This window comes from Onychomys torridus, chromosome X, assembly GCF_903995425.1.
Source record: "Onychomys torridus chromosome X, mOncTor1.1, whole genome shotgun sequence".
NCBI classification, from domain to species: Eukaryota; Metazoa; Chordata; class Mammalia; order Rodentia; family Cricetidae; genus Onychomys; species Onychomys torridus.
The window spans coordinates 131,524,347-131,549,556 of NC_050466.1; the positions used below are offsets into that span (position 1 = coordinate 131,524,347).

Consider the following 25,210-nt stretch of genomic DNA (forward strand, 5'->3'; position numbering starts at 1 on the left):
AACCCAACTCCTTACCTACTTCCTCTAGCTAGGCCTTGTCTCCTAAAGTCTGTAGAGCTTTCCGAAGTAGCACCACCATCTTGGCACCAAGTCTTTAATACCTGAACTTTTAGGGCAGGACACTTCATATCCAAACTCTAACAATGAGCAGAAGTCTGATACAAATGCTTGTGTGGCATGAGTAGATAAGATAAGTTGAGGTGGTAAGAAGGGAACGGTGGAGCTGTAAAGTAATGCTTGCCCTAGGAGTCTTGCAGGCAGACCCAGGGCTCTTCTCCTCCCTCCTCCTATCCCATGTTTCCGTTCCCCTTGAGACGATTCTCTCTTTGCCTCTATTTTTATGACTTGTTCTTTCTTTCTTTGGGTTTTAGGAGTGTAAGCGGCCCCCTGAAGCCTTTGGCTTTGAACAAGCTACCCGGGAATATACTCTGCAGAGCTTTGGGGAGATGGCTGACTCCTTTAAAGCTGACTACTTCAACATGCCCGTGCACGTAGGTGATGGAGGGCTGGGGTAGTGCTGGAGCTGTTTCATGGGCACTGGTACTGTGCCTCTCCTGAGTTAATGTGGACAGGGTAAAATGGGCTCTGATCATCTGCTGTCTTTGTTCCCTAGATGGTACCCACAGAACTTGTAGAGAAGGAGTTCTGGCGTCTGGTGAATAGCATTGAAGAAGATGTGACTGTTGAGTATGGGGCTGACATCCACTCCAAAGAATTTGGCAGTGGTTTCCCTGTCAGTGACAGTAAACGACATCTAACCCCAGAGGAGGAGGTGAGTGGGTGATTATCATGGTTGTATATGTCAGCTGTATGAGCTTCGGCAACTTACTTAGTGTCTGAAAGACCTGTGTCTTTCAGGGATAATTATGCCTGCCTCAAGTAGTTACTTTGAGATTTAGATGAAGTGCTATATGTAAAGAATACAGTCTAGGTAGTATCTGAAATGTGCGTGTATAAGATGCTTTTTCTCCCTGCCTCTGAGCCCCATTTCCTAATTTGTAATGTGGTGGTATACATGCAAATTTGTTACAAGAATTTTGTGAGAAGTAGATAAAGTGACCTAAGGAGTACTTGGCCCTTGCATACTTGTTCAGTAAGTAGGATTTGTGTGCACAGGTAGAATTGAAAGTCCAGGCTTGACTGAGGGGAGAATGTGTTTGGGTTGGGGGTGGTGAGAGAGGCGCAGGGTTTGTTTTGGTGGTGGTTGTTTTCCTTTTTTTTTTTCTTTGTATGTTTTGGTTTTTGTTTTGCTTTTTTTTTTTTTTTTTTTTTTTTGGCTTGTTAGGTTTTAATTTAAACTTGAAAAATTGGTTCATAAAAATACTAAAAATATAAATATTAAAATATTGGAGCTGGAGAGATGGCTCAGTGGTCAAGAGTATTTGCTGCTTTTGCAGAAGACCCAAATTTGATCCCAGTGCCCACATTGGGCAGCTCACAACTTCCTATAACTAGAGCTCCACGGAATCCAACATTCTTTTCTGGCCTCCATTGGTACTTAGGTGGTACACATGCATACAGTTACTTAAAAATAAAAATTAATCTTGCTGGGTGGTGGCGGCATGCTTTTATTTTTTAAAGATTTATTTATTATGTACTCAGTGTTCTGCCTGCATGTATGCCTACAGGCCAGAAGAGGGCACCAGATCTCATTACAGATGGTTGTGAGCTTGGCACACACTTTTATTCCCAGCACTTGAGAGGCAGAGGCAGGTGGATTTAGGAGCTCAAGGCCAGCCTGGTCTACAGAGTGAGTTCTAGGACAGCCAGGACTGTTACATGAGAAACCCTGCCTTGAAAAACCAAAAATAATTAAATAAATAGGAAAACCAAAAAAAAAAGTAAATAAAATAAAAATTAAGCTCAAAAAATTAATTATTTGTTTTTATGGAGTGATATTTCTAAAACATGTATACATTGTGTAATTAGTGCATATCTTCTAAAACATTTTTCTTTATTATAAAAACATTTAAAATCCTTTCATAAAGCTCTTTGAAATATATAGTATATAATTATTGTTTCTAGTAATCCCACTGTGCAGTAATGTACTAGAATTAACTACTTATAACTTTAACGTAGTATTCGTTAATCTTTCTGTGCATCTCTCCCTCCCCTCGCACTGCCCTGTCTCTAGGAACCAGCTTTTTACGCAATCAATTTGTTTAAGCAATTTTTTTTTTATTCCACATTAGAGTGAGATTTGCCTTCCTATGCCTAGAATGTAGTGATCACCAGTTTGATCTGTGCTGCCATAAATAACAGGATTTCATTCTTTTTAAGAGCTGAATAGTATTTCAATATGTGTATTATATATTACTTTTTTTCCTTGGCTGTTTTGTAAAACAAGCAAGTAAACAAAAACAAACTCCCATGCTACAGTAAACATGGGAGTGCAGATACCTTTGCAACATACTGATTTTATTTCTCTTGGTTATGTAACCTGTAGTGGAATTGCTGAATTATATTGTAGTTTTATTTTCCTTTTTTTTTTAAGAACTTCCATACTTTTTTCCAGCATGGCTGTACTGATTTGTGTTTTTACTACAGTATTCAGGGTTTCCTTTTGCTTGCATCACTGCTAGTGTTGATTATTATTTTGTTATACGGAAGATTGAACAGAGAGCTTTTGTGCATGCTAAGCAAATACTCTGCCATCTGTTTTCATCCCTTGTCTATTTGTCTTTTTTTTTTTTTTTAACTGTGGTTGTTCATGTCTTGTTAGGCAAATAGTTTGCAAATATTTATTCTGTATATTCTCTTTGTTGTGTTTTGTGTTATTGGGTTTTTATTTAGCTTTTTTCATTTTTATTTATTACACATACAGTGTTCTGCCTACATATATCCCTGCAGGCCAGAAGAGGGCACCAGGTCTCATTACAGATGGTTGTGAGCCACCATGTGGATGCTGGGAATTGAACTCAGGACCTCTGGAAGAGCAGCCAGTGCTCTTAACCTCTGAGCCATCTCTCCAGCCCGGCTTTTCTTTTTTTGTACATAGGATCTTGCTGTGTAGCCTGGCCTGGTTCTCAGCAGAGGCTCCTATTAAACTTGTGGCAGTCTGTCTTTTTCTTAGCCTTCTGAGTGCTGGGATTACAAGCATCTAGCTCCAGCTTGCCTTTGTTTTCTTTGCTGTGCAGAAGCTTTTGAGTTTGTTGCAGTGACATTTATCTTTTTGTTGTTTCTTGTGCTTCTGAAGTTTTGTACAAGAAATTGTTGTCCGTTTTAGTGTCCCATAACATTCCCCCATGTTTTGTTTCATAGATTTGTAGTTTTAAGTCTTACACTGAAGTTTTAATCTGTTTAGAGTTCAAGTGAGATGGGAGCTTAGTTGTTTTTTGGGGTTTTTTTTTGTTTTTGTTTTTGTTTTTGTTTTTTGCATATAGCTGTTCAATTGGTCTAGTATCATTTATTAGAAAGACTATCCTTTTCCCAGTATGTGTTCTTCTGTTTTGTTTGTTTCGTTGGCTGGCTCTGCTTCCCAAGGGCTGGGATTAAAGGCGTGCGCCACCACCGCCCGGCTTCATTTTTTATTTGTTTATTTGTTTGTTTGTTTTGTGGAGCTGAGGATCGAACCCAGGGCCTTGCGCTTGCTAGGCAAGCACTCTTCCACTGAGCTAAATCCCCAACTCCTCATTTTATTTTTTAACACAGGGTTTTTCATTGTAGCTCAGGCTAGCCTCAAATTTGTGAACCTCCTGTTTCAACCTCCCAATTGCTAGCATTAACAGGTATGTTCCACATCATGTTCCTAGGACCTTTGTTGAAAACCTGTCGGCAGAGCAGGCCTTCTGATAGATATGTATCCATAATCTTCCAGAAGTTAAAGTGATTTGAATTGAAATTTTCTGTGTGTGCGTTTTTTGGGGAAATAGTGTAGAAGACTCATATTGTTAGGTATGATGCCAAACTGTATACAAAAGCAAGTAACTTAAAATCTAAGTTCTTGTTGAGTATGATCACTCACTCTCAGCCCTTAAAAGGCTCAGGTAGCATTATTGTGACTTTGATGTTGGTCTGGGCTATACAATGAGATCCTGTCTTAAACTAAAAAAAATGGGCCTGAGGAGATAGCTTAGTTTTTTTTTTTAAGATTTATTTATTTATTATGTATACAGTGTTCGGTTTGTATGTATGTCTGCACAGCAGAAGAGGGCACCAGATCTCACTACAGATGGTTGTGAGCCACCATGTGGTTGCTGGGAATTGAACTCAGGAGCAGTGCTCTTAACCTCTGAGCCATCTCTCCATCTCCAGCCCCGGCTTAGTTTTTAAAGTGACTGCTCTGCTAGCATGAGGATCCAAGTTTGGATCTCTAGCAACCACATAAAAAATCCAGGTGTGGTAGTTTGCCTCTATAACTCTAGTGCTGAGGGAAGATAGACAGAGACAGGGAAATCAGCAGAGCCAGTTTAGCTAATTGGTGACCTCTGGGATCAGTGAGAGATCCTGTCTCAAAAAACAGCATGGAGAGTGATACAGGAAGATACCTGATATTGACCTCTGGCCTTCACATGTATGTTCACAAATGTGCACCCACAAAAACGTATACTCGCAATATACTACACTACACACACACACACACACACACACACACACACACACACACACACACACACGGGAAATAAGAACGACAAAAAAACAAATGCTGGGCCTGGTAATTTAGGCCTATAATCCCATCTGCTCAGGAGATTGAGGCAAGAGGATCACAATCTCAAGGCCTGCCAGGGCAGTTTAGGAAGATCCTATCTCCAAATAAAAAGTAGAGAAGACTCGGGACAGTGGTAGAACATTTGCCTAGCATTTGTGAGGCCCAAGTTTCAATCCTCAGTACTGGGGTAGGGGGAATGCTCAGTTCCTTGGCATAACCTTCATCCTGTACAAATATTTGATCTGACAGGAGTATGCTACAAGTGGTTGGAACCTGAACGTGATGCCTGTATTGGAGCAGTCGGTACTGTGCCACATCAATGCAGATATATCTGGCATGAAGGTACCCTGGCTCTATGTGGGCATGGTCTTCTCAGCCTTTTGCTGGCATATTGAGGATCACTGGAGTTACTCCATTAACTACCTCCACTGGTGAGTGGGGCCATAGCAAGCTGGGGAAGCAGTTAGGGTGGGCTCTCTACATAACCATGTATATGACCATTCTGAATCCCCTTTTCACTTGAACAGGGGTGAGCCAAAAACCTGGTATGGGGTCCCATCGCTTGCAGCAGAACACTTGGAAGAAGTGATGAAGAAGCTGACACCTGAGCTTTTTGATAGCCAACCTGATCTCCTTCACCAACTTGTCACCCTCATGAATCCTAACACCCTTATGTCCCATGGTGTGCCGGTGAGTACCTAGGAACATAAGCAAGGGATAGGAATGATATACTGATAACTTTTGGGGTAGTAATTGTAGTTTTCACTTGTGGTTTATCACTGCTGTTTCTTACTCCTGTTCTGCCTTGAGTGGGCTGTAGGTCTGATTGCTCTGATATCCATGGTCATCATGGTCGATTAAACAGTGATAGAGTTCTCTGGGCCATGTGTTTTTGAGGGAAGTACCTCAGGGATGCCTTATATCTAGCTTCCAGCTAGTGGAAAAGGGAAATGGAGGAAAGACAGGGCTAGAAAGTCTCACTTTTCTTTTTAATTGCATTCGTGTGTGTGTGTGTGTGTGTGTGTGTGTGTGTGTGTGTGTGTGTGTGTGTCTGTCTGTCTGTCTGTCTGTCTGTGCACGCGGGCGCGCGCGCATGCCTGAGTGTCTGTATATGTACCATGTGCATGCAGTGCCCTTGGAGCCCAAAGAAGGGTGTTAAATCCCCTACAACAGGAATTATAGGTGGTTATGAGCCGCTATGTGAGTGTTGGGAACCAAACTCAGATCCTCTGCAGCAGTAGCAAGTGCTCTTATCTGCTGAGCTATCTTTCCAAAACAAGGAAGGAAGAAAGAAGGGAGAGAGGGAGGGAGGGAGGTAAGTAGGTAGGTAGATCATTGTTTCTCACATGAATTTCTTCTTCCTTTACCTTATTTTCATATATGTTTGGATAATGTTTTGTAATAACTTTTAATGACATTTAATCAAGGATCAGGATATCTAAGGGATTAGACATGGGAAATTGCATCTAACAACAATAGTGCAGATAACATTCTGCAACTTGGGGGCTTTCCTTTTCCTTCTCTACCTAACCGCATTTAAAGATTTCAGGACTAAGTGGTAAAGGAGGACTACAGAGCTTAGTGTTTGGGTGTATGGTGTACATGAAGCACCACACCACCAAACAGAAAATGATCATGGGCCCTTCCATTTCCATTGATTCACAAATAGAGATTGGGACTAACCTTTCCTCAGAATTTTTCTTCCTCATCCATAGCATACTTCTTGTCTATAATGTAAAGGAAAACTATAGATAAGAGAGGATTTACTTGAGGATTAGGGCAGCTAAGATACAGAGTGGGGCAGGGGTCAGAGAGCTGTTCTGTACTTAACCTCTTTTAAAAAATTAGCACTGACATTCAGACATTCACATTATTTCCACCGCCACATTATTTTTCTTGTTGATGGTTTATCAGCTTCTCTAGCCAGCTGCTGTTGCCTCTGACTGCCCTGCCCTTATAGACTAAGTAGTTCTCAGCATATCTAGGCTCCTTGGATTGGCAGTATACATTTCAATCCAAATCACCTGTGACTTTCATGTGCCTACTTGGCAGGCCACAGTTTAGTAAGCTATGATTAGGGCTTTGTATCATGTCATGTTGTGTGTGTTGTGTCCACACCCAACACCCCTCACTCACAATACACTACGCTTCCTTTGGGAAAGGCTATTTCTTTTAAAGAAGCACACCTCCTTTCCAAAAAGTGGAAAATAGGTCATTCCCTCTTCCCTACATCCTATAATCTAGCTGTCCTTACAGAGGATTGCTGTTGTCACTGCAATCCAATTTTAAAACATTTTGCCACCCCAGAAAAACCCTCTTATATTCATTTACAGTCACTCTTCATTCTAGCCTGTAGAACTAGGCATCCATTGAATTTATTTTCTAGTTCTAGATTTGCGTTTCTTGCTAGTTTATACAAGTAGAATACTGTTTGGTCTTTTGTGGGAGGCTTCTCTCAGTGTGTTTTCAAGGTTCATCCATGTTGCAGCATGTATCTGAACTTCATTCTTTTTATGGCCCAGTAATGTTCACTTCATATTTCTCATTTTTCGGCCAGTGAGATGGCTCAATGGGTCTTACCACCCAGCCTAGAGACTTGAGTTTGACTCTGAGGACCCACGTGGTGGAAGAAAAGAACCATATTACTCCTTTTTAATAGCTGTAGAATAGAATGACTGCTTCTTGTTTATTTTGTTGTTGAGATAGTATTGCAGTGTGTAATAGCCCAGGCTAGCCTTAAATGCTCAGGCAGGCCTCAAACTTGTGATTCCCTTACCTCAGTCTTCCAGATGTTGGGATTGTAGGCATGTACTACCACATCTGGATAGAGGTGCTTTTTTATAACCACCACATAGGAAACGGTAAAGTAGCACTGGCAAAATGAGCTTAAGAGGAAATCAGGAGAATTATTTTCCTAGGTCTGCTATCTGGGGCTTCCCTGGAACTTGGCTTTTGCATCCATGAAATTAGAAAGTCTGGGAGTAGATTGTTCAACAGATATTGCTGAAGTTCTTTCTGTGTGCAAGGTCACTGGTTACCACCCTGAAGGTCAATAAAGTAATTCCTGCCTTGGGTATGTACACATGAATGGAAGACAGAGAACATTAAACAATTAAAATAAGTTGAGAGACATAGAACAGCCAACTGGACCATTTAGGACTGGGGTATCTGGATCAGGTTTGTAAAAGTATTTATACCAAGAAGTTTTACAAAAATTTTAAAGATGAACATCCAATGCCTAATGCACAGTCCTTGATAAAAGAGTAAGAATTTGCCTGCCTGCCAGACTCATGACTTCTTTATCCATGTAGTCATGGAGTATATTCCAGAGGGGCTTGGGTTGGGCAAGGCATGCCGTGGTCAGAGTTGGACAATTTTTTTTTTTTTAAAACAAAACATTTCTGGTGATTGCTGATGGAAGCCATAGCAATTATAAAAGCAAGAAATGTTTCAAGACTTACTGCTTTAAGGAGAAAATGTGGGGGTTGGGATTTAGCTCAGTGGTAGAGCACTTGCCTAGCAAGCACAAGGCCCTGGGTTCGATTCTCAGCTCAAAAAAAAAAAAAAAAAGGAAGAAAATGTGATGGTGATATTAGATGTTGATTACCTCAAATTATTCTAGAATATTAGCAGAAGAATTCTTAGGCTGAAATAAACTAGTTTATTGATATGTATTAGCAGGTTAATGAGCTGTATATATAGTTTAGAGATCATGGCTTTAATTACTAGTACCAAGTAAATAAATAATAATAAACAAAAGAAAGAAAATGCTTTTCTGAGAGAATTTGATTCTTATCCTGGCACTTAATCCTTTTACTGTGTATTGGCTAGCATTGAATGTTCATCTTTAAACATTTTGTGAAACTTCTTGGTTAAAGAAACAAATTAAAACAGCTGGCAATGGTGGCACATGTCTTTAATCCCAGCACTCGGGAGGCAGAGCCAGGCCTGCCTCTGTGAGTTTGAGGTCAGCCTGGGCTACAGAGTAAGATCCAGGACAGGCACCAAAACTACACAGAGAAACCCTGTCTCAGAGGAGGGATAAAGTAGGCAACCACAGATTATCCGGTAATCAAAATGAAACAAAAACCCTAGAAAAAAATAGAACCAAATAGTGAGAAAGCAACTTGGAGGAATAGGCTAGGCAGGGAGGGGTAAACTTTCAAAGGAAAACAAACCCCATTAATACGTTCAAATGTCTAGTATTTTGCTTTCTGTAGTTTAGTTATCTGTGGTCAATTGCAGCCCAAAAGTTCCAAAAGTGAACACTTGTTTAAAAATGATATGCTATTCTGAGTAGAATGGTGAGATCTCATGTTACTATGTTCTGTCCTACTTGAGGCATTAAGCATTCATCAGTTTGTCCAATGTACCACGCTCTAGGTGCTACCCATATTGTTAGTCACTGAGTCTGTCTTGGTTATTAGATTGGCTCCCAAGTTGTGGTAGTGTTCATTTTCAAACAACCTTTGTTTTACCTAATAATGTCTTTAAGTGCAAAAGTAGTGAGTGATGTAGAGAGGTCAGATATGACAAAGAGAAGTTGTAAAGTATTTTTGTGTGTGTGTGTGTGTGAAAAGTTTCAACTTAAGGAAAGAAAAAAACTTACATGCTGGGGTAGCTAAGATCTGTAAAAGGGAAAAAAACGGTGCCAGTTTTGTCATATTGCAGACTGTAAAAGGTACATTGTCAAGATGGAGAGGTCCCATCAAATTCCCATTTGTATGTATGTGTAGGAAAAAATGACATTATATGTGGGGTTAGGTTCTGTCTGGAGCTTCCACTGAGAATCTTGAATAAGTGAAACTGCAAACCTGAAGAGCAATATGCTGTTTTAAACAGCATAAAGAGAACACTGGACAGTGGTGGCACAGGGAGGCAGAGGCAGGTAGATAGATCTCTGTGAGTTCGAGGCCAGCCTGGTCTACAGAGTGAGTTATAGGACAGCCAGAGGTACACAGAGAAATTCTCTCTCATTCTCTCTCTCTCTCTCTCTCTCTCTCTCTCTCTCTCTCGGTACACAGAGAAATTCTCTCTCTCTCTCTCTCTCTCTCACACACACACACACACACACACACACACAAACGCGTATAGAGAACATTCTGAACTCTGGGGACATTGAAATTTTGATAAGAAAAGTGAAGTCCAAAAGATGAGGACATAGAAAATAGAGAGAAAATAAAAATGAGAAAAGGTAGAAAAAATTATAGAATCTATATAGTAAGTTTAATATTCAAATAACAGAAATTAAGAGTAGACAGAATAGTAGAATTGTTAATAAAATTATTGAAATTTTTAAAAATGAGATTATATGTATGGGTGTCTTGCTTGCGTGTGTGTCTGTGCACTATATGTACATTACGGGTACTTGTGAAGGCCAAAAGAGGGTGTTGGATCTGCAGGAATTGGTATTGCAGAAATTTGTTAGTCACCATATGAGAGTGTTGGTTATTGAACCTGGTTCCTCTGGAAAGTAGTCAGTGCTCTTAACAGCCGAGCCAGCTCTCTAGCCCTAAAGAAAATTTTCTTGAAGGATTGTTTCTTGAGTCAAAGTGGCCACCTAGTTAGTATACAAATAAGACAGATCTATACCAAGATATATATTGTGAATTTTTTTTTTTTTTTTTTTTTTTTTTTTTTGTCAAACACTGAGAACAGAATTGTATAAGCATCTTGAAGAAGAAACAGGTTTAATTCAGAATTCTTTTAACAGCACTGAAATCTAAAAAACTTCAGAAAGAGTTCAAAATGAGCTGGGCATGGTGATACACAACCTGTAATCTCAGTAGTTGTGAGAATCGAGTAGGAGACTTGCCTCAAGTTCAAGGCTACCCTGGACTATATACCGAATACTTGGCCAGCCAGGCTAGAGTAGTAAGACCCTGTCTTAAACAACAAAAGCCCTTCAAAATGATTTTCATTTTGGAATTCTATATGCAGTTAAGTGTAAGAGTTAGACTAAACACCTCCCTTCCAAATAAGTTGTTTCTGACCATGTTCAAACACAGCAAAGGAATAAATCAACAGGCCGGGCGGTGGTGGCGCATGCCTTTATTATTCCCAGCACTCGGGAGGCAGAGCCAGGCGGATCTCTGTGAGTTGGAGGCCAGCCTGGTCTACAAAGCGAGTTCCAGAAAAGGTGCAAAGCTACACAGAGAAACCCTGTCTCAAAAAACCAAAAAAAAAAAAAAAAAAAAAAAAGAGTAGAGCATAGGATCTAGGAAATGAGATCTGTCACAGGATCTGGGGAAGTTAAATGGTTCAGATGAGAAAGATAAGAAATCTGCATGAAGCTGGATGTGTTGATAAATAAATAAAACGAATGACTATTAAAGTGACTATAAAGATCATGGTCATCTTAGTGGAAAGTGATATTTATAATCTTATTGAAATATTGACAGGAAAGTGGAAGTGATTTGAGGCATATATTTCCTACCTCTTATGACTTGAATCCCCTTTCAGAACAGAGGCCTGGGACTCTGTTGTCATTCAGTTCCCGGAAGCTTTCCTTTGTCTCCTTTAGGACCCTGCTCTTAGGTCAGTCAGGTTGCTGACGGCTGGAAAGCCACCATGTATTTCAGTGGTCCTTAGCCTTTTTTCCCTCTTAGGTTGTTCGAACAAACCAGTGTGCAGGAGAATTTGTCATCACTTTCCCGCGTGCTTACCACAGTGGTTTCAACCAAGGCTACAATTTCGCTGAGGCAGTCAACTTTTGTACTGCTGACTGGGTGAGTCTGGAGTGTGGTGGCTGGTAGGGAGAAGCAGAGAGGTTGTGGGGAAGCCAAGGCACCACTTCCTTCAGGCTTGGCTAAGTTCAACTTTGAACCTGTCCACAGCTGCCTGCTGGGCGCCAGTGCATTGAGCACTACCGCCGGCTACGAAGATACTGTGTATTTTCTCATGAGGAGCTTATTTGCAAGATGGCTGCCTGCCCTGAGAAGCTGGATCTGAACCTAGCAGCAGCTGTACACAAGGAGATGTTCATTATGGTACAGGAGGAGCGGCGTCTGCGAAAGGCTCTACTGGAAAAGGTGAGTGGTAGTGCTTTTGACCAGGCATCCTAGCCTGGTAAAGGTTGAGGAAGACAAGGGTAGCTTGCAGGGATAGATGTAGCCTTTATTCTTGGAGTGTAGTGAAAAGAGCTAGGTACGCCTGAATTGAAAACCACATTCTCAGTGCTTACAGTGCCTGGCAACATTACACAAATCAGTTCATTCCACTGAGGGTAAACTTCTTCATCCAAAACATGGGGAATTCTGTTTGTCTTTTTAGGTACCTAAGTGAGTTATGGATATTTGTTCAGTAATAGCAGACTGTGGTTATAGATGCTATTACCCTTATGCAAATGACCCACTAAAATAGGCAGGTATACGAAGCCCCTGTTGCTGATCATTTCATCAAGTTACTTAAAATGTGATAGCCTCAATTTCTCACCTTGTAAAAAGGTAATAAATTCCTAAGTTTGATTTTGTTTGTTTTCAAGACAGACTTTCTCTGTGTAACAGACCTGGTTGTTCTAGAACTTGCTCTGTAGGCCAGGCTGGCCTCTAACCCAGAGATCTGCCTGTCTCTTCATCCCAAGTGCTGGGATCAAAGGCATGGGCCACCACACCCTGATTAAGCTTGTGTTTATAATGATAGTTGTAAAGCTTGAGTGAGTTGATACTTGTGAAAGAATCTATTTTACCCTTGCAATGTAGTAACTGCTAATGTTAGTAGTATTGATGCGTGAAGAAAATGAAGTGTGGACTGTTTCTTAGGAAATTCTATTTTATTTACTTAATTTACAAAAAATTTACTTAATTTTTTTGATCCTACTTCACAATCTCCTGAGTCCTGAGGTTAATAGGTATGCTCCACCATACCTAGTTGTTCTCTTGAATTTCATTTTTAAGATTTTTGTTGTTATAATTTATTTACGGCTGAGTGTAATGGTGCACACCTTTAATTCCAGCATTCCAGTGGCAGAGGCAGGGGCAGGCAGCTCTCTCTGAATTTGAGAAAAGCCTGGTCTATATAGTAAGTTCCAGGCCAGCTGAGGCTACATAGTAAGATCCTGTCTCAAATGCAGGGGGAGGTTCTATTTATTTTTACGTGTATGGGTATTTTGTCTGCACATATGTGAGTGTGATGTGTGTATGCGGTAAATAAAGAGGGGTATTAGATCCCCAGAAACTGAAATTACAGATAGTTTGAGCTGCCATGTGGGTACTGGGAACTGAACCTAGGTTCTCTGCAATAGCAGCGAGTGTTCTTAACTGCTGAGTCATCTCTCCGGCACCCTCAGCTATTTTCTTAATTTCCAATGTTCCATTAACTTGGGTAAAACAATGTTATCTAATAGAAAGTGATCCTACTTCAGTAGATTTTCCATAAGCATGTGTCAGTTGTGTGTGGCTGAGTGGCTGTTGTTATACTTGTCTGGTTAGGGAACTGCTGTAATGAGGATCTTCCATGAGATGATGTAGAAGGTTTAGTATTATAGCTTAGTGGCAGAATGCTAGCATGTAGAAGATAACATGGTTTGATCCCCAGCATTGCAAAAGAAAGAAAAGATTACAAAGGAATGCTGATCCTAAGGAATCCTGAGAGACCTGTTTTCCAGGGTAATGCATTTTTAGTTTAAAGTTCGTATATAAGCTGGCTGTGGTAGTGCATGCCTATAATCTCAGCATTTAGCAAGCAGGGAGAAGAGGATTACCCTACGTTTCAGGCCAGCCCAGGCTACATAGCAAGGCGTGTCTTAAAACATACACACATAAATAAACACTTATAATTTTGCTGTGAGTGTTAGATATAGGCCAAGTTTTAGCTACAGTGATGTTGGAAGGCTGGGGCTTCTCATTTATTGTATCAGTTGGTAAATCTCTTGACTTTTTCATGTGTCTTGTTATTAAATGATGGCCCCATGCTATGCCACAGTATGAAAAACAAAATGAAGGTTGAAAGAAAAGAGACCTACCTTCCCATTTGGACAGAATTTTGAACAATTGGCACTTAACACAGAGATGGGTTCTGACACCCTAATCTTGAGATCCTTAAGATATGATGTGTGTTTTTGAGTATTTTTATGGAGCTGACTTAGTATGTATGTATACTTGTCTGTGATCTGAGAACTCTAGGGGCTTCACCCTTCCAGCATTCTCTAGCTTTGGATTCAAAATTGCAGTCAAATCCTCACTTTGACAAGCTGTGGCTTTCTCTGCTATCCTTTAGTAAAATGAGATGTGCTTATATGATGTATATTCTTACCTAAAAACTAGAGCTAATAATATTTGTTGAGTACTTCATAATCCATAGTGTTAATATATTATTAAGTTCTTAATTGAAATACTTAGAACAATCCAGCAAGGATGTTAGTTACTGCTGACAAGAGAAGCAAACAGATCCAGAAGATTGAAATCATAATCTCGTGATGAATAGGCTATCACAGCCGTGTTAGCAGCAGTCTGTTTTTAAAGTTGGTATGTAAGACAAAACTATTGGAGCCAGCATTTCTTCTTAAAATTCCTAAAGTTGCTCATAATTGTTGTCTTTCAGTGACTCCAACATATTTGCATATTTGGCTTTTCTTCATTTTAGGCGTGGATTGCTTTTTTTAAATAAAACAAAACATGCAGTTGTTTCTATAAGCCCTATTGGTGCCCAGTGTCTCCATTTGCTAAGCAGTAGTTTCTGGAACAGTAAATGTTGAGTGACTGAAGCCAGCATTGTTTCCTAGGACAGACCTCCTTCCATTTCCACCTCTCTGCTGCTTAGTCGTTCTCTCTCTCTCTCTCACTTACAGGCCCTTTGTTCTCATTCTAACCTCTTTTGTTTCCTTTTGTTTTAAATACTTGTTTAATCGTTTCTTTCATTATTGGGTGGGTGCATGTGCAGTGATGAGCCTGTGGAGGTCAGAAGACAACCTTTTGAGAATCCATTTTCTCCTTCCACCTAAAAACATGTCTTCTGAGAGTTGAACTAAGCTTGCCAGGCTTGTGCAAACAAGTACCTTTATCTGCTGAGTCATCTCGCTTGTCCATGGTTTTGTGAGACAGCAGCTTGCTGGCATTGAGTTCACAGTAATCCTTCTGCCTCAGCCTTCTGAATGCTAAATTACAAACATTTGTCATGATGCCTAGCTCCTAATCAGAATCTCACCCAGATTTTTCTATCTTTATAATTTTTTTTGTCCAGAAGTCCACATTGATTTGATCAATTCTGATCCATGTGAACCCCTGCTTTGAGATTGTGGACTTGACAGAGGGCAGATGTGATGTGAAGTTTGCCTTCTGATCCCCGTGGCCATCATCCTAGATTTAAGTTACTCTGTGATAGCTGAGATGGGGGTTTCTGCCACCCTGTCTGCTTCTGACTAATGTGTGGATTGTATACCCCCAGGGTATCACTGAGGCTGAGCGAGAGGCTTTTGAGCTGCTTCCAGATGATGAACGTCAGTGCATAAAGTGCAAGACCACATGTTTCCTATCTGCCCTGGCTTGCTATGACTGTCCAGATGGCCTTGTCTGCCTTTCTCACATCAATGACCTCTGCAAGTGCTCCAGTAGCCGGCAATACCTTCGGTAAGTCTAGGCCTACCTGAAGGAAGTCGGAAGAGTGCAAAGTTGGACTACAATGTGCTTTTTCCTCTCCTTTTCCAGGTATCGGTACACCTTGGACGAGCTGCCTGCCATGCTGCATAAACTGAAAGTTCGAGCTGAATCCTTTGACACCTGGGCTAACAAAGTACGAGTGGCCCTGGAGGTGGAAGATGGGCGGAAGCGCAGTGAGTGATTGATTATTCGTATAGGGCGGTAGGGGTGGGGTTGGAGGGACTCTACAGACAAGTTCTGTTGTCTCTTCTATATCCCTGGCTCTTTCCCTCTTCCTTTGCATAATGCTGCCTACTCCTTGTTGCTCTCATTCTTCCTCCAGGCCTTGAAGAACTGAGAGCACTAGAATCTGAGGCCCGTGAGCGAAGGTTTCCTAACAGTGAGCTGCTACAGCGACTGAAGAACTGCCTGAGTGAGGCAGAGGCTTGTGTGTCCCGGGCTCTGGGGCTGGTCAGTGGCCAGGAAGCAGGGTATGTTGGTGTGCGGTGTTGCAGCACAGATAGCTTGCTGCTGCTGCTGAAAAGTATGTTACAATGGATGGGTTGTGAATACAAGTGGGTCCAAGGAACAGTAGCAGGAAATTGCCAAGTGTGAGATGGCCTGGGAAGTACTGCAGAGTGCAAGACAGGCAACTTTTCATGTTAACAATAAGAACACTTAAAAGTGTTTAGTTTATCAGTGTCTAGAAGATTTGAGAGGTAGATTGAGGGATTTTGTGGGCAGGGAAGAGTGTGGGAGGTTTAGGGACTAGAATAGGACACAAGAAAACCTGAACATAGTTGCAGTAGAGGGTGGATTATAAAGTCTATGAGCTGACGCTGTAATTTAATGCTTACCTAGTATATGAAGCTGGGTTCTAGCTCCGGCTCCATGCGAGTTAGTGGAGGATGGAAAGTCTGCCTTCTTTATCATCGGTTAGTTTATAAGCTCCTTTACCCTCCAGCTGTCTCTCTCTCCGTCTATCCCTTCGTCCTATCAATATGCTTAGATTTGGAAACTCTCCCTGTAGCCTGGGCAGTTGTGGGAACATTGAGGTACAAGATGGAAGTAGAGCAGATATGGTGAGGAATGGTCTGGGCACAAATGGAAGGAGGTACCTGGGTGTGGACCAGAGATCTCACACGTGAAACTCCATAGCCCCGACAGCGTGGCTGGTCTGCACATGACCCTGGCAGAGCTACGGGCTTTTCTGGACCAGATGAACAACCTGCCTTGTGCCATGCACCAGATTGGGGATGTCAAGGTAAGGAGAGGTGGGCTTACGTAAGACAGAGTGCATGTGTGAGAAATTGTGGGAAGTATGGGCAAGTTTTTAGATTTGGGACTTGGGACAGGGAACAGGGATGTAAGTACAAGGTGCTGAGTCAAGAGAGGGTTTGCCTGAGGAAGTAAAAGAGGAGGTAATAAAGGTGTTTGTTGGGCCCCGAAACAATGAATAAAGTTTATACAAATAAAAGTAGGATGGAGAAGACAGGGACCCCAGAGTGAGCATGAAGGTTTATATAGCGTAGTACTTCTTAGGGTAGACGATCTCTTAGTTCCTTGAGAACAGAATCCCTGTGAAGATAAAGTAAAAGTACAAAGTTTTGCTCAGCCGTGTATAAAAGTGCCTAGGAATGTGCATTTTAATATATTCTCCAGGGCATCGTAATGAGCAGTCAAGTGCTGAAGGAGCTACTGTTTTAGAGTTCAGAGAACCAGAGTTCAGTCCGTGGTAGATCTCCTTTTCTCAGAAGGTTGTGTTGGGAGGCGCTGGAGCAAAGATGTGTAGTGGGGCCTCTTAAGTGGCCTCAGCTGAAGGGCTTGTTCTTCATCCTGTATTTTGGTAGGGTATTCTGGAACAGGTGGAAGCCTACCAGTCTGAGGCCCGTGAGGCCCTGGTCTCACAGCCCTCCAGTCCAGGGCTACTGCAGTCCCTGTTGGAGAGAGGGCAGCAGCTGGGGGTAGAGGTACCTGAAGCCCAGCAGCTCCAGCGGCAGGTGGAACAGGCACGGTGGCTGGATGAGGTAAAACGCACGCTGGCTCCCTCTGCCCGAAGGGGTACCCTGGCCACCATGCGGGGACTGTTGGTTGCGGGCTCCAGTGTAGCCCCTAGCCCTGCTGTGGATAAGGCCCAGGCAGAGCTTCAGGAGCTGCTGACCATCGCTGAACGCTGGGAAGAGAAAGCTCACCTCTGCCTGGAGGCCAGGTAAGCCCAGCCCTCCCTGCTATTCTTTACCTTCAAAATTTAGTGGAGAATCTGAAAAGAATGGTGGTTGGTAGCTTTGGGCATCATACCTACCCCTATGTAGGTATATTGAGTTTCTCTGCTCTTTTCTTCCTTGTCTCTGTTCTTTTTTTTTTTTTTTTTAATCTGTATACATAGAGGCAGAGGTAGGATGATGGAAAAGCAGAGAACAGATGGGTGTGTGTGTGAGTGTGTGTGTGTGTGTGTGTGTGTGTGTGTGTGTGTGTGTGTGTAGCCCAGTACCAATAGGCCAGTATGTGTGCATGCTCAGAAGCACAGGGAAAAAGATGCCACCACACATATGGGGTGTCTGACATACTTCAGCCACAGGATATGCAAGTGGTTAGTATGTGAGCTTCTAGCGAGCTGACAAGAGTGGTAAACAGGTACAAAAGCTATGGCAGGGTTGGGGATTAGCTCAGTGGTAGAGCGCTTGCCTAGCAAGTGCAAGGCCCTGGGTTCGATCCTCAGCTCAAAAAAAAAAAAATAAAAACAAAAACAAAAACAAAAAACAAAACAAACAAACAAACAAAAGCTATGGCGAAGGATATATGGGTATTTGCAATCTGAAGAAAGCAGAGCCTGGCAACCATCTTTACCAACATAAAATCTCAGATGTGTAACGAGGGAACAAGAGCCCAGCTGTATATAGCTACCGACCAGGCTGAGCTCTGATCCACACAGGCTATGCCCAACTGGCCTGTTCCCCCGCCCCTTCTTTTGTTGTTTTTAGGCAGAAGCATCCACCAGCCACACTTGAGGCCATAATCCATGAAGCAGAAAACATCCCTGTTCACCTGCCCAATATCCAGTCTCTCAAGGAGGCTCTTGCTAAGGCCCGGGCATGGATTGCTGATGTGGATGAGATCCAAGTAAGGACCTCCCCATCCACACCTAGACCTTCCATGTAGCAGGAAGAGACGATATACAGGGTTGTGCTGTGTTTGCATAGCTAGAGAGAGCATTGAGGTGCCACATATTGTAAGGAGGCAAAATGTGTTTACAGAGCAGTGTTCTTGAGAGAGGGACTTAAGAGGATGTCCTGAAGGAAGTGGGGTTCTGGTCAGGGTGAGGACGATAGAACACGAGAATAGAAAAGGACAGGTAGCTACCTGGCAGTAGGTAGAAAAGGAAGACCACAAAAGCATAGCTAGTCCGGTATCCCTGAAGACTGGCTGCTTTGACTGAGCCAGTGAGTAGATGCAGGTGTCATGTATGGTAGAGGGTACTCCTGAGGACAGTGTCAGTTGTTTCTGCTTTGAGACTATGAGGACAGACTATCTTCTCAGCTCAGGCCAGACATGGAGAATGAGTAGATAATTGCAAGTTCATCTTGCCTTTCTCTCTTGCCTGTGCTTAGAATGGTGACCACTACCCCTGCTTGGATGACTTGGAGGGCCTGGTAGCTGTGGGTCGGGACCTCCCTGTGGGGCTGGAGGAGCTGAGACAGCTAGAGCTGCAGGTACTGACCGCACACTCCTGGAGAGAGAAGGCCTCTAAGACCTTTCTCAAGAAGAACTCCTGCTACACACTATTGGAGGTGAGGCCCAGCACTTTTCCCTGTGTCTCTTCTTGCTTGGACTAGCTGTTTGGAGGTAGTTTATATGAGACTAAGAGTTTTTGAGGGCACGGGGGAGGGGAGGAGAAGGTCCGGGAGGTAGGGAAGCATGGTCATTTGCCTCTGTCTGCCTGCCTCAGGTGCTCTGCCCGTGTGCAGACGCCGGCTCAGACAGCACCAAACGCAGCCGGTGGATGGAGAAGGAGCTGGGGTTGTACAAATCTGACACAGAGCTGTTGGGGCTGTCTGCGCAGGACCTCAGGGACCCAGGCTCTGTGGTAAGAAGCTTAGATACAGATGGGCAAAGAGCCTGGTGATGATTGTCTGCACCCTGTGACCATGGCCAGACCACTTGCTCCCTGAGCTCAGTCTTCCTGGTTTGGGAGTGGGGTGTTGAGGAGGCCAGAGAATGAAGGAATCGGGTTGTTTACATTCTTCCCCTTCTTGGGCACGGCAGATCGTGGCCTTCAAAGAGGGGGAGCAGAAGGAGAAGGAAGGGATCCTGCAGCTTCGTCGCACCAACTCAGCCAAGCCAAGTCCACTGGCGTCGTTGACTACAACCTCCTCTACAGCCTCTATCTGCGTGTGTGGGCAAGTGCCAGCTGGGGTGGGAGCTCTGCAGTGTGACCTGTGTCAGGACTGGTTCCATGGGCGCTGTGTGACAGTACCCCGCCTCCTCAGCTCCCAGAGGCCCAGGCTTACCTCATCCCCACTGCTGGCCTGGTGGGAATGGGACACCAAATTCTTGTGCCCTCTGTGTATGCGATCGCGGCGCCCACGCTTGGAAACCATCCTGGCACTGCTGGTAGCCCTACAGAGACTGCCTGTGCGGCTGCCTGAGGGTGAGGCTCTACAGTGTCTCACAGAGAGAGCCATCAGCTGGCAAGGCCGTGCCAGACAGGTTTTGGCCTCTGAGGAAGTGACTGCTCTGTTGGGACGGCTGGCTGAACTCCGTCAACGGCTACAGGCTGAATCGAAGCCTGAGGAATCCCTTGCTTACTCTTCAGATGCTGGAGAGGGCTCTGGCAATATGCCTAAGGTGAGCTTCTTAGCCCAGCTCTTAAGCTCAGATTTCTATCCCCTGGCCTGTACCTAGGCTCCAGCTCTGTCCCTGTGCTCCAGTTTTAACTCTCCTTTGGCCCAGCCTTTTTGTTCCATCCTATATCTGTCCATACTCCTAGACCCTGCTCTCTGCGGGCACCCCATGTTTGCCCTTCCTGCAGTAGGTAGAGTCTTTCAGGTTTGGCGTGGGTGAAGGAAGAGTAGGGCCTGGCTCTTCAGTTCAGTTACCCCCTGCCTTTTCCTGATCTTGATATTTGATAGGTCCAGGGGCTGTTGGAGAATGGGGACAGTGTGACCAGTCCTGAAAAGGTAGCCACAGAGGAGGGCTCAGGTAAGAGAGGTAGGTCTAGCTATAGTGTGAGTGGGATGTTGAATGGATATTATCAGTGTGGCCCCTGATGTCCTCAGCTCTGTTATAGTGGTGTAGGATAAGACCCAGGACAGCCTCTAATTCAGCCTATCTCTACAACTTCCAGATCTGGAGCTGCTATCCTCACTATTACCACAGTTGACTGGCCCTGTGTTGGAACTGCCTGAGGCAACCCGAGCCCCACTGGAGGAACTTATGATGGAGGGGGATCTGCTTGAGGTGACCCTAGATGAGAATCATAGCATCTGGCAGCTGCTGCAGGCTGGGCAGCCTCCAGACTTGGAGAGGGTCCACACACTTCTGGAGGTAAGGAGAGGAGTCATTGACATGGCCAGGTCAGGCCAAGTAGGCCAGGAGCTCTGAGGCCCTGACTACTTGCCTGTGCTTGTCTTTTGGAAGGGGGAGAGTAGATAGAATCTTGTTGTATAGCCCTGATTGATCTGGTAACTTGCTATATAGTCCAGGCTGGCCTTGAACTCGTGGCTATGCAGGTGCTGGAATTACAGGCATGCACCACCAGGCCTCACTTTAAAAACCTGTCTTTTTTGCCTTTTGTATTCACAGCTGGAGAAGGCAGAACGCCATGGGAGTCGGACACGAGGCCGAGCCCTAGAGAGGAGGCGGCGGAGGAAGGTGGATCGGGGTGGGGAGGCTGATGATCCAGCCCGAGAGGAGCTAGAGCCAAAGAGGGTACGGAGCTCAGAACCAGAAGCCGAGGAAGTCCAGGAGGAAGAGGAGCTGGAGGAGGAGACTGGGGGTGAGGTCCCTCCTGTACCCTTCCCCACCAATGGCAGCCCCAGCACCCAGGAGGACCAGGATGGCTTCGAACCAGTGTTAGAGGCTGGTTCAGACACCTCAGCCCCTTTCTCTACTCTGACTTCCCAGCTGTTGATGTCCTGCCCACAGCAGCCATCTCGGCAACAATTGTGACAGTGGCTGAGCCTAGCACAGACCCCAACAAAGATCCTTCCTTGGCCTCAAGGATCCTTTCTGACCATCAAGCCTGCTTCTTGGAGGTGGGCGGGTAGGTGGAGAGACTCCCCCCTCACCACCATCCCCAAGACCGTGACTTTTATATTCTGACTCCAAGGTATTGTTCAGACCTCAGCTCCTGGGGGCCGGCCCCTGGAGTCCTGCGTCCCTGGTAACCTGTAACCAGCATTCCCAGACACCAGAGGCAGATAGACAGGTGGGCAGGGGGTTGACTGGGGCTAGGCCAGCACCATTCCAGAGACAAATGCAGGGCACATGCAAACTGGGGGACCGCTCCCTTCCCCCCAGTTCTGGCCCTGGGTCAGGCCATGCTACACTAACCTTGCCCCCACCCCCACATTTTTGCCTCCCGCCTCCTTTTTACTTCCTTCTTCCCCTTCATCTTTCCCCTTCCCCTTACTGTTCCACCCAGGAGGAGGAAACTTCCCATGGCTGTCCTCAACTTTTTTATTTTCGATGAATTTTGTTAGGTTGAACAGGGCTGCCTATGGTCTGAAGGCTTTTGGTGCTTGTCCACACACCCACCTCAACCCTTCCTTCCCATCCTCCTCCGTCTCCTCCTCCTGGGTTCATGCTGTAATAAAAGAAGATCGTTGGTGTGTAATTAATTTGTTCAAAGGGAGAAAAACAAAAACAAGACACTTTTGTTCCAACTAAAGCCTATTTTAATTTTATTTTATTATTTTCCTCGTTAGAAATAAAACCCTTAGGAATGTTTTTTGGAAACCTGTTTCTGAAGTGCATTTCTCTTCAAAAGGAGAGCAGAACCTTCCTCGCCCGTCACTGGAGCGGCTACAGTGTTAGTGGTAGTGCCAGGGCCGAGGCCAGGGAATCAGGGCTCTGAATGGGAACCTTCCCAGCTTCTCTCTAACCTTGGGAGAGATTTCCTGCCCCTCCCCCAAGCCATTTCCCTGTCTTCAAGCTGGTGGGCACCCATCCCTCTGGGGATTTGCACAGCAGCTTCCCCTAGCTTCGTGCTCTTATTTTCCTGTTCTCCGGGGACCTTTTCTTCATGGCTTTACTGAAGTCCAGTTTCCATGCTATAAAGTCGAGCTGTTTCAAATATGTAATTTGATGAGTCAGACCATCCTTGATGTTCTCTGTTAGTTTCTTTCTGCCCCAATGAATGTGTGGTTAATTTGTAATTTCTGTGTCACTGTTAAACTGCTCGATTGAGATGAAATTTGCGTCCCATACACTTCATCCAATTCAGTATACAGTTCAGTGGCTTTTAGTATATTTCAGTCATTGAATGAACCTTCATTGCAAAACAATTTTAGAATGTTTTTATGACCCTTAGAAGAAACTCCACATTCCCTAGGTGTTCCCTCCCGCTCCCATTTGTCTCTTCTGGACATTTTATATAAATGAAATTATACAATATGTGATCCTTTTGTGTCTGGCTTCTTTGACTTGGCATAGTAGATTCAAGCCTATTAATAGTCCTACAGTAGTTAGATTTTCACCCTTCTGAACCTGAAAGATGAAAGGACTGTGCTTGATTAGGGACTGCCTTCCTGAAGTATGTTTATACATGGGTTTTTTTGGTGGGTATCTGTATGCATTTTTCCCCTAGATAAGACCCACCAGGTTGCATCATATTTATAAAGGGACCATAACCCTCCAAAGACTAAGAAGCATACTTTGTAGTTCTGAGTGTTCTCTGTTCAGAGTTTACCTAGGGAGTAGAGGAGGAAGCAAAAGCTTGGAGACCCTGCTTCACTAGCTAGCTTCCAGGCATCTCTGACTTCTCTGAGGTTTTTCCTCGTCTCAAGGTTGTATAAGGTTTTATAGGCTAAAGTCAAGTCTTGATCGTTAGTTCAGGAACTCAGCACACCAGCACTCTTTTTGCCCTTCCTTGTTTATATGTTCAGGAGGATCATTTTGCTCCATTTCTCCCCTTTCAGGATTTCCAGTTGCTAAGACTAGTGTTATGAGATATCCCAACCTCTCTTGGTAGCTCTCTGGTGGGAGCATGGCTTAGATAGACCTGCCTCATCCGTTCTTTTAGTCTATGTTGAAAGGTAACACCAGTGAACAGTAAATACCCCTGCCCTGGGTCCATTTTGATCCTAAGTTGTAAACAAGGGGGAATGGCTGGCCTTTGGCCACCTATTGGAATTAATCATGGTTTTCCAATGAGAGTTGGAGGTAGCAGAAGAGACACCTAGGACAAGTACCCAAAGGAGCTTGATCTTGACATTTTCCTACCACTTTACTCCAAGCAGCCAGGCACTAGAAGAAGCGGCCAAAAGAGGAAAAGATGGTACCTAGAACCCATAGCAGCTCCTAGGCTAGTGAGTCGCTCAGGCCAAGGTGTAGGGGTCCTTTGTGGTATGGACCTATCCCTTAGCAATTTCCATACAGCTTTTCTCAGCTTGGCACTTTCTGCCTTATCCCTTTCATACACTTTCTGCCCATTTCACAGTGACAGTGTACATGTAGCCATCATTGATGCAAAACTGTCTTATGGTTTCAGTTGCTGTGATAAAACACCTCGACCAAAAGCAGCTTGGGTAAGAAAGGGTTCATTTCAGCTTACAGCTTGTAGTCCATCATCCAGGGAAGTAGGCAGGAACTGACACACAAGCCATAGAGGAGTGCTGCTTACTGGCTTGTTCCCTGTGGCTTGCTCAGCCTGCTTTCATATAGCACCCAGGACCCAAGGGTGGCCCATCCCACAGTGAACTGGGCCCTCCAGAGTCAGTCATCAGTCAAGGAGATGTACCATGGGCTTGCCTAAAGGCCAGTCTGATGGGACCATTTCCTCAATGGCGGTGTCCCTCGCTCAAGAGCACAAAATGAGTGGGAACTTGTTACCTCAGAATCGTTTAGTTTACAGATACCACCATGCTGTTACATCCTGCCGTTCAGTTCCACTCCTGTCGGGATAGCTAGCACCTGAGTATGCAGTGGGGAGAAGGAGACACTGCTTCTGCTAAAAACAGACTCCTCTCTCCCTCTCCCTCCCTCACCCCACCTCTTCTCCCCTCTCTGAGACAGGCTTTCTCTGTGTAGCCCTAACTGTCCTGGATCTCACTCTGTAGTCCAGGCTGGCCTCAAACGCACAGAAATCTGCCTGGCTCTGCCTCCTGAGTGCTTGAATCAAAGGTGTGCCACCATATCCAGCATCTAAATTCCTCTCTTGTCCCAACTGTTGATTACTCCCTGCCTCTAGCTTTTCAGTACCTCCACTGTGCCTTAAATCATGGCCAAAACACTAGGTTTAATGAGTCTCTCCCCTCCTCCCAGAAGCTAACTCTACAGAGAGTTCCTGCAAGGAAACAGCAAGAACCAGGCCTGAGTCCCCTGCTGTTTCAAGGCTGGGGGTGAGGGCGAGAGTCTTGCATAGTCAGTTCAGAAAGAAACAGCCACAAACAGCAGTTGCAACCCTACACTGCATGTGAAATCTATTGCTTCTGCATTGTATGAAGTCCACTGGTCCAGGATGACACTCTGGAAGTATGGCCTGTGTCTGGGCCATGGTCATCAGAGCCCTGAAAGAGAAACATTAATCATGAATCATGTGTCCTAGAAGACAAGAAATAGCAGTGATGAGAGAAGCAAAGTAGAGATAGTCCTTGCCCCTGGGGCACTTAAATCCTGGATGCCAAGCTCCATGTAAGATATTTGTCGAAGTTCTTAGTAAGCACATAAGGGAGAATAGGCTGGGCCTAGGCAAAACCCAACAGGGTTATGATTCTTTTTTTCTTGTTTTAATTTTACCCCCTTTGGTTTCTTGAGATAGGGTTTCACT

The 25,210-nt window shown here is 44.2% G+C and overlaps 1 protein-coding gene across 4 annotated transcripts in view; it reads left to right on the plus strand.

Moving 5' to 3' along the window:
* Nucleotides 1-22,841, plus strand: part of Kdm5c (lysine demethylase 5C) — a 37,203-nt gene extending 14,362 nt beyond the window's left edge. For 2 of the 4 annotated variants that reach the window (XM_036174239.1, XM_036174240.1), the window contains exons 9-26: nucleotides 372-491; nucleotides 614-772; nucleotides 4,898-5,079; nucleotides 5,176-5,338; nucleotides 11,257-11,376; nucleotides 11,485-11,679; nucleotides 15,032-15,213; nucleotides 15,292-15,416; nucleotides 15,566-15,713; nucleotides 16,381-16,486; nucleotides 17,073-17,431; nucleotides 18,204-18,342; nucleotides 18,831-19,010; nucleotides 19,169-19,306; nucleotides 19,486-20,067; nucleotides 20,352-20,430; nucleotides 20,567-20,766; nucleotides 21,025-22,841. In XM_036174239.1, coding sequence (XP_036030132.1) covers nucleotides 372-491; nucleotides 614-772; nucleotides 4,898-5,079; nucleotides 5,176-5,338; nucleotides 11,257-11,376; nucleotides 11,485-11,679; nucleotides 15,032-15,213; nucleotides 15,292-15,416; nucleotides 15,566-15,713; nucleotides 16,381-16,486; nucleotides 17,073-17,431; nucleotides 18,204-18,342; nucleotides 18,831-19,010; nucleotides 19,169-19,306; nucleotides 19,486-20,067; nucleotides 20,352-20,430; nucleotides 20,567-20,766; nucleotides 21,025-21,390 — 3,543 coding nt within the window. In that variant the 3' untranslated portion in view covers nucleotides 21,391-22,841. The remainder of the gene's footprint in view (nucleotides 1-371; nucleotides 492-613; nucleotides 773-4,897; nucleotides 5,080-5,175; nucleotides 5,339-11,256; nucleotides 11,377-11,484; nucleotides 11,680-15,031; nucleotides 15,214-15,291; nucleotides 15,417-15,565; nucleotides 15,714-16,380; nucleotides 16,487-17,072; nucleotides 17,432-18,203; nucleotides 18,343-18,830; nucleotides 19,011-19,168; nucleotides 19,307-19,485; nucleotides 20,068-20,351; nucleotides 20,431-20,566; nucleotides 20,767-21,024) is intronic. The other 2 variants (XM_036174241.1, XM_036174242.1) reach the window with 1 other exon arrangement.
* Nucleotides 22,842-25,210: the final 2,369 nt, after the last annotated feature.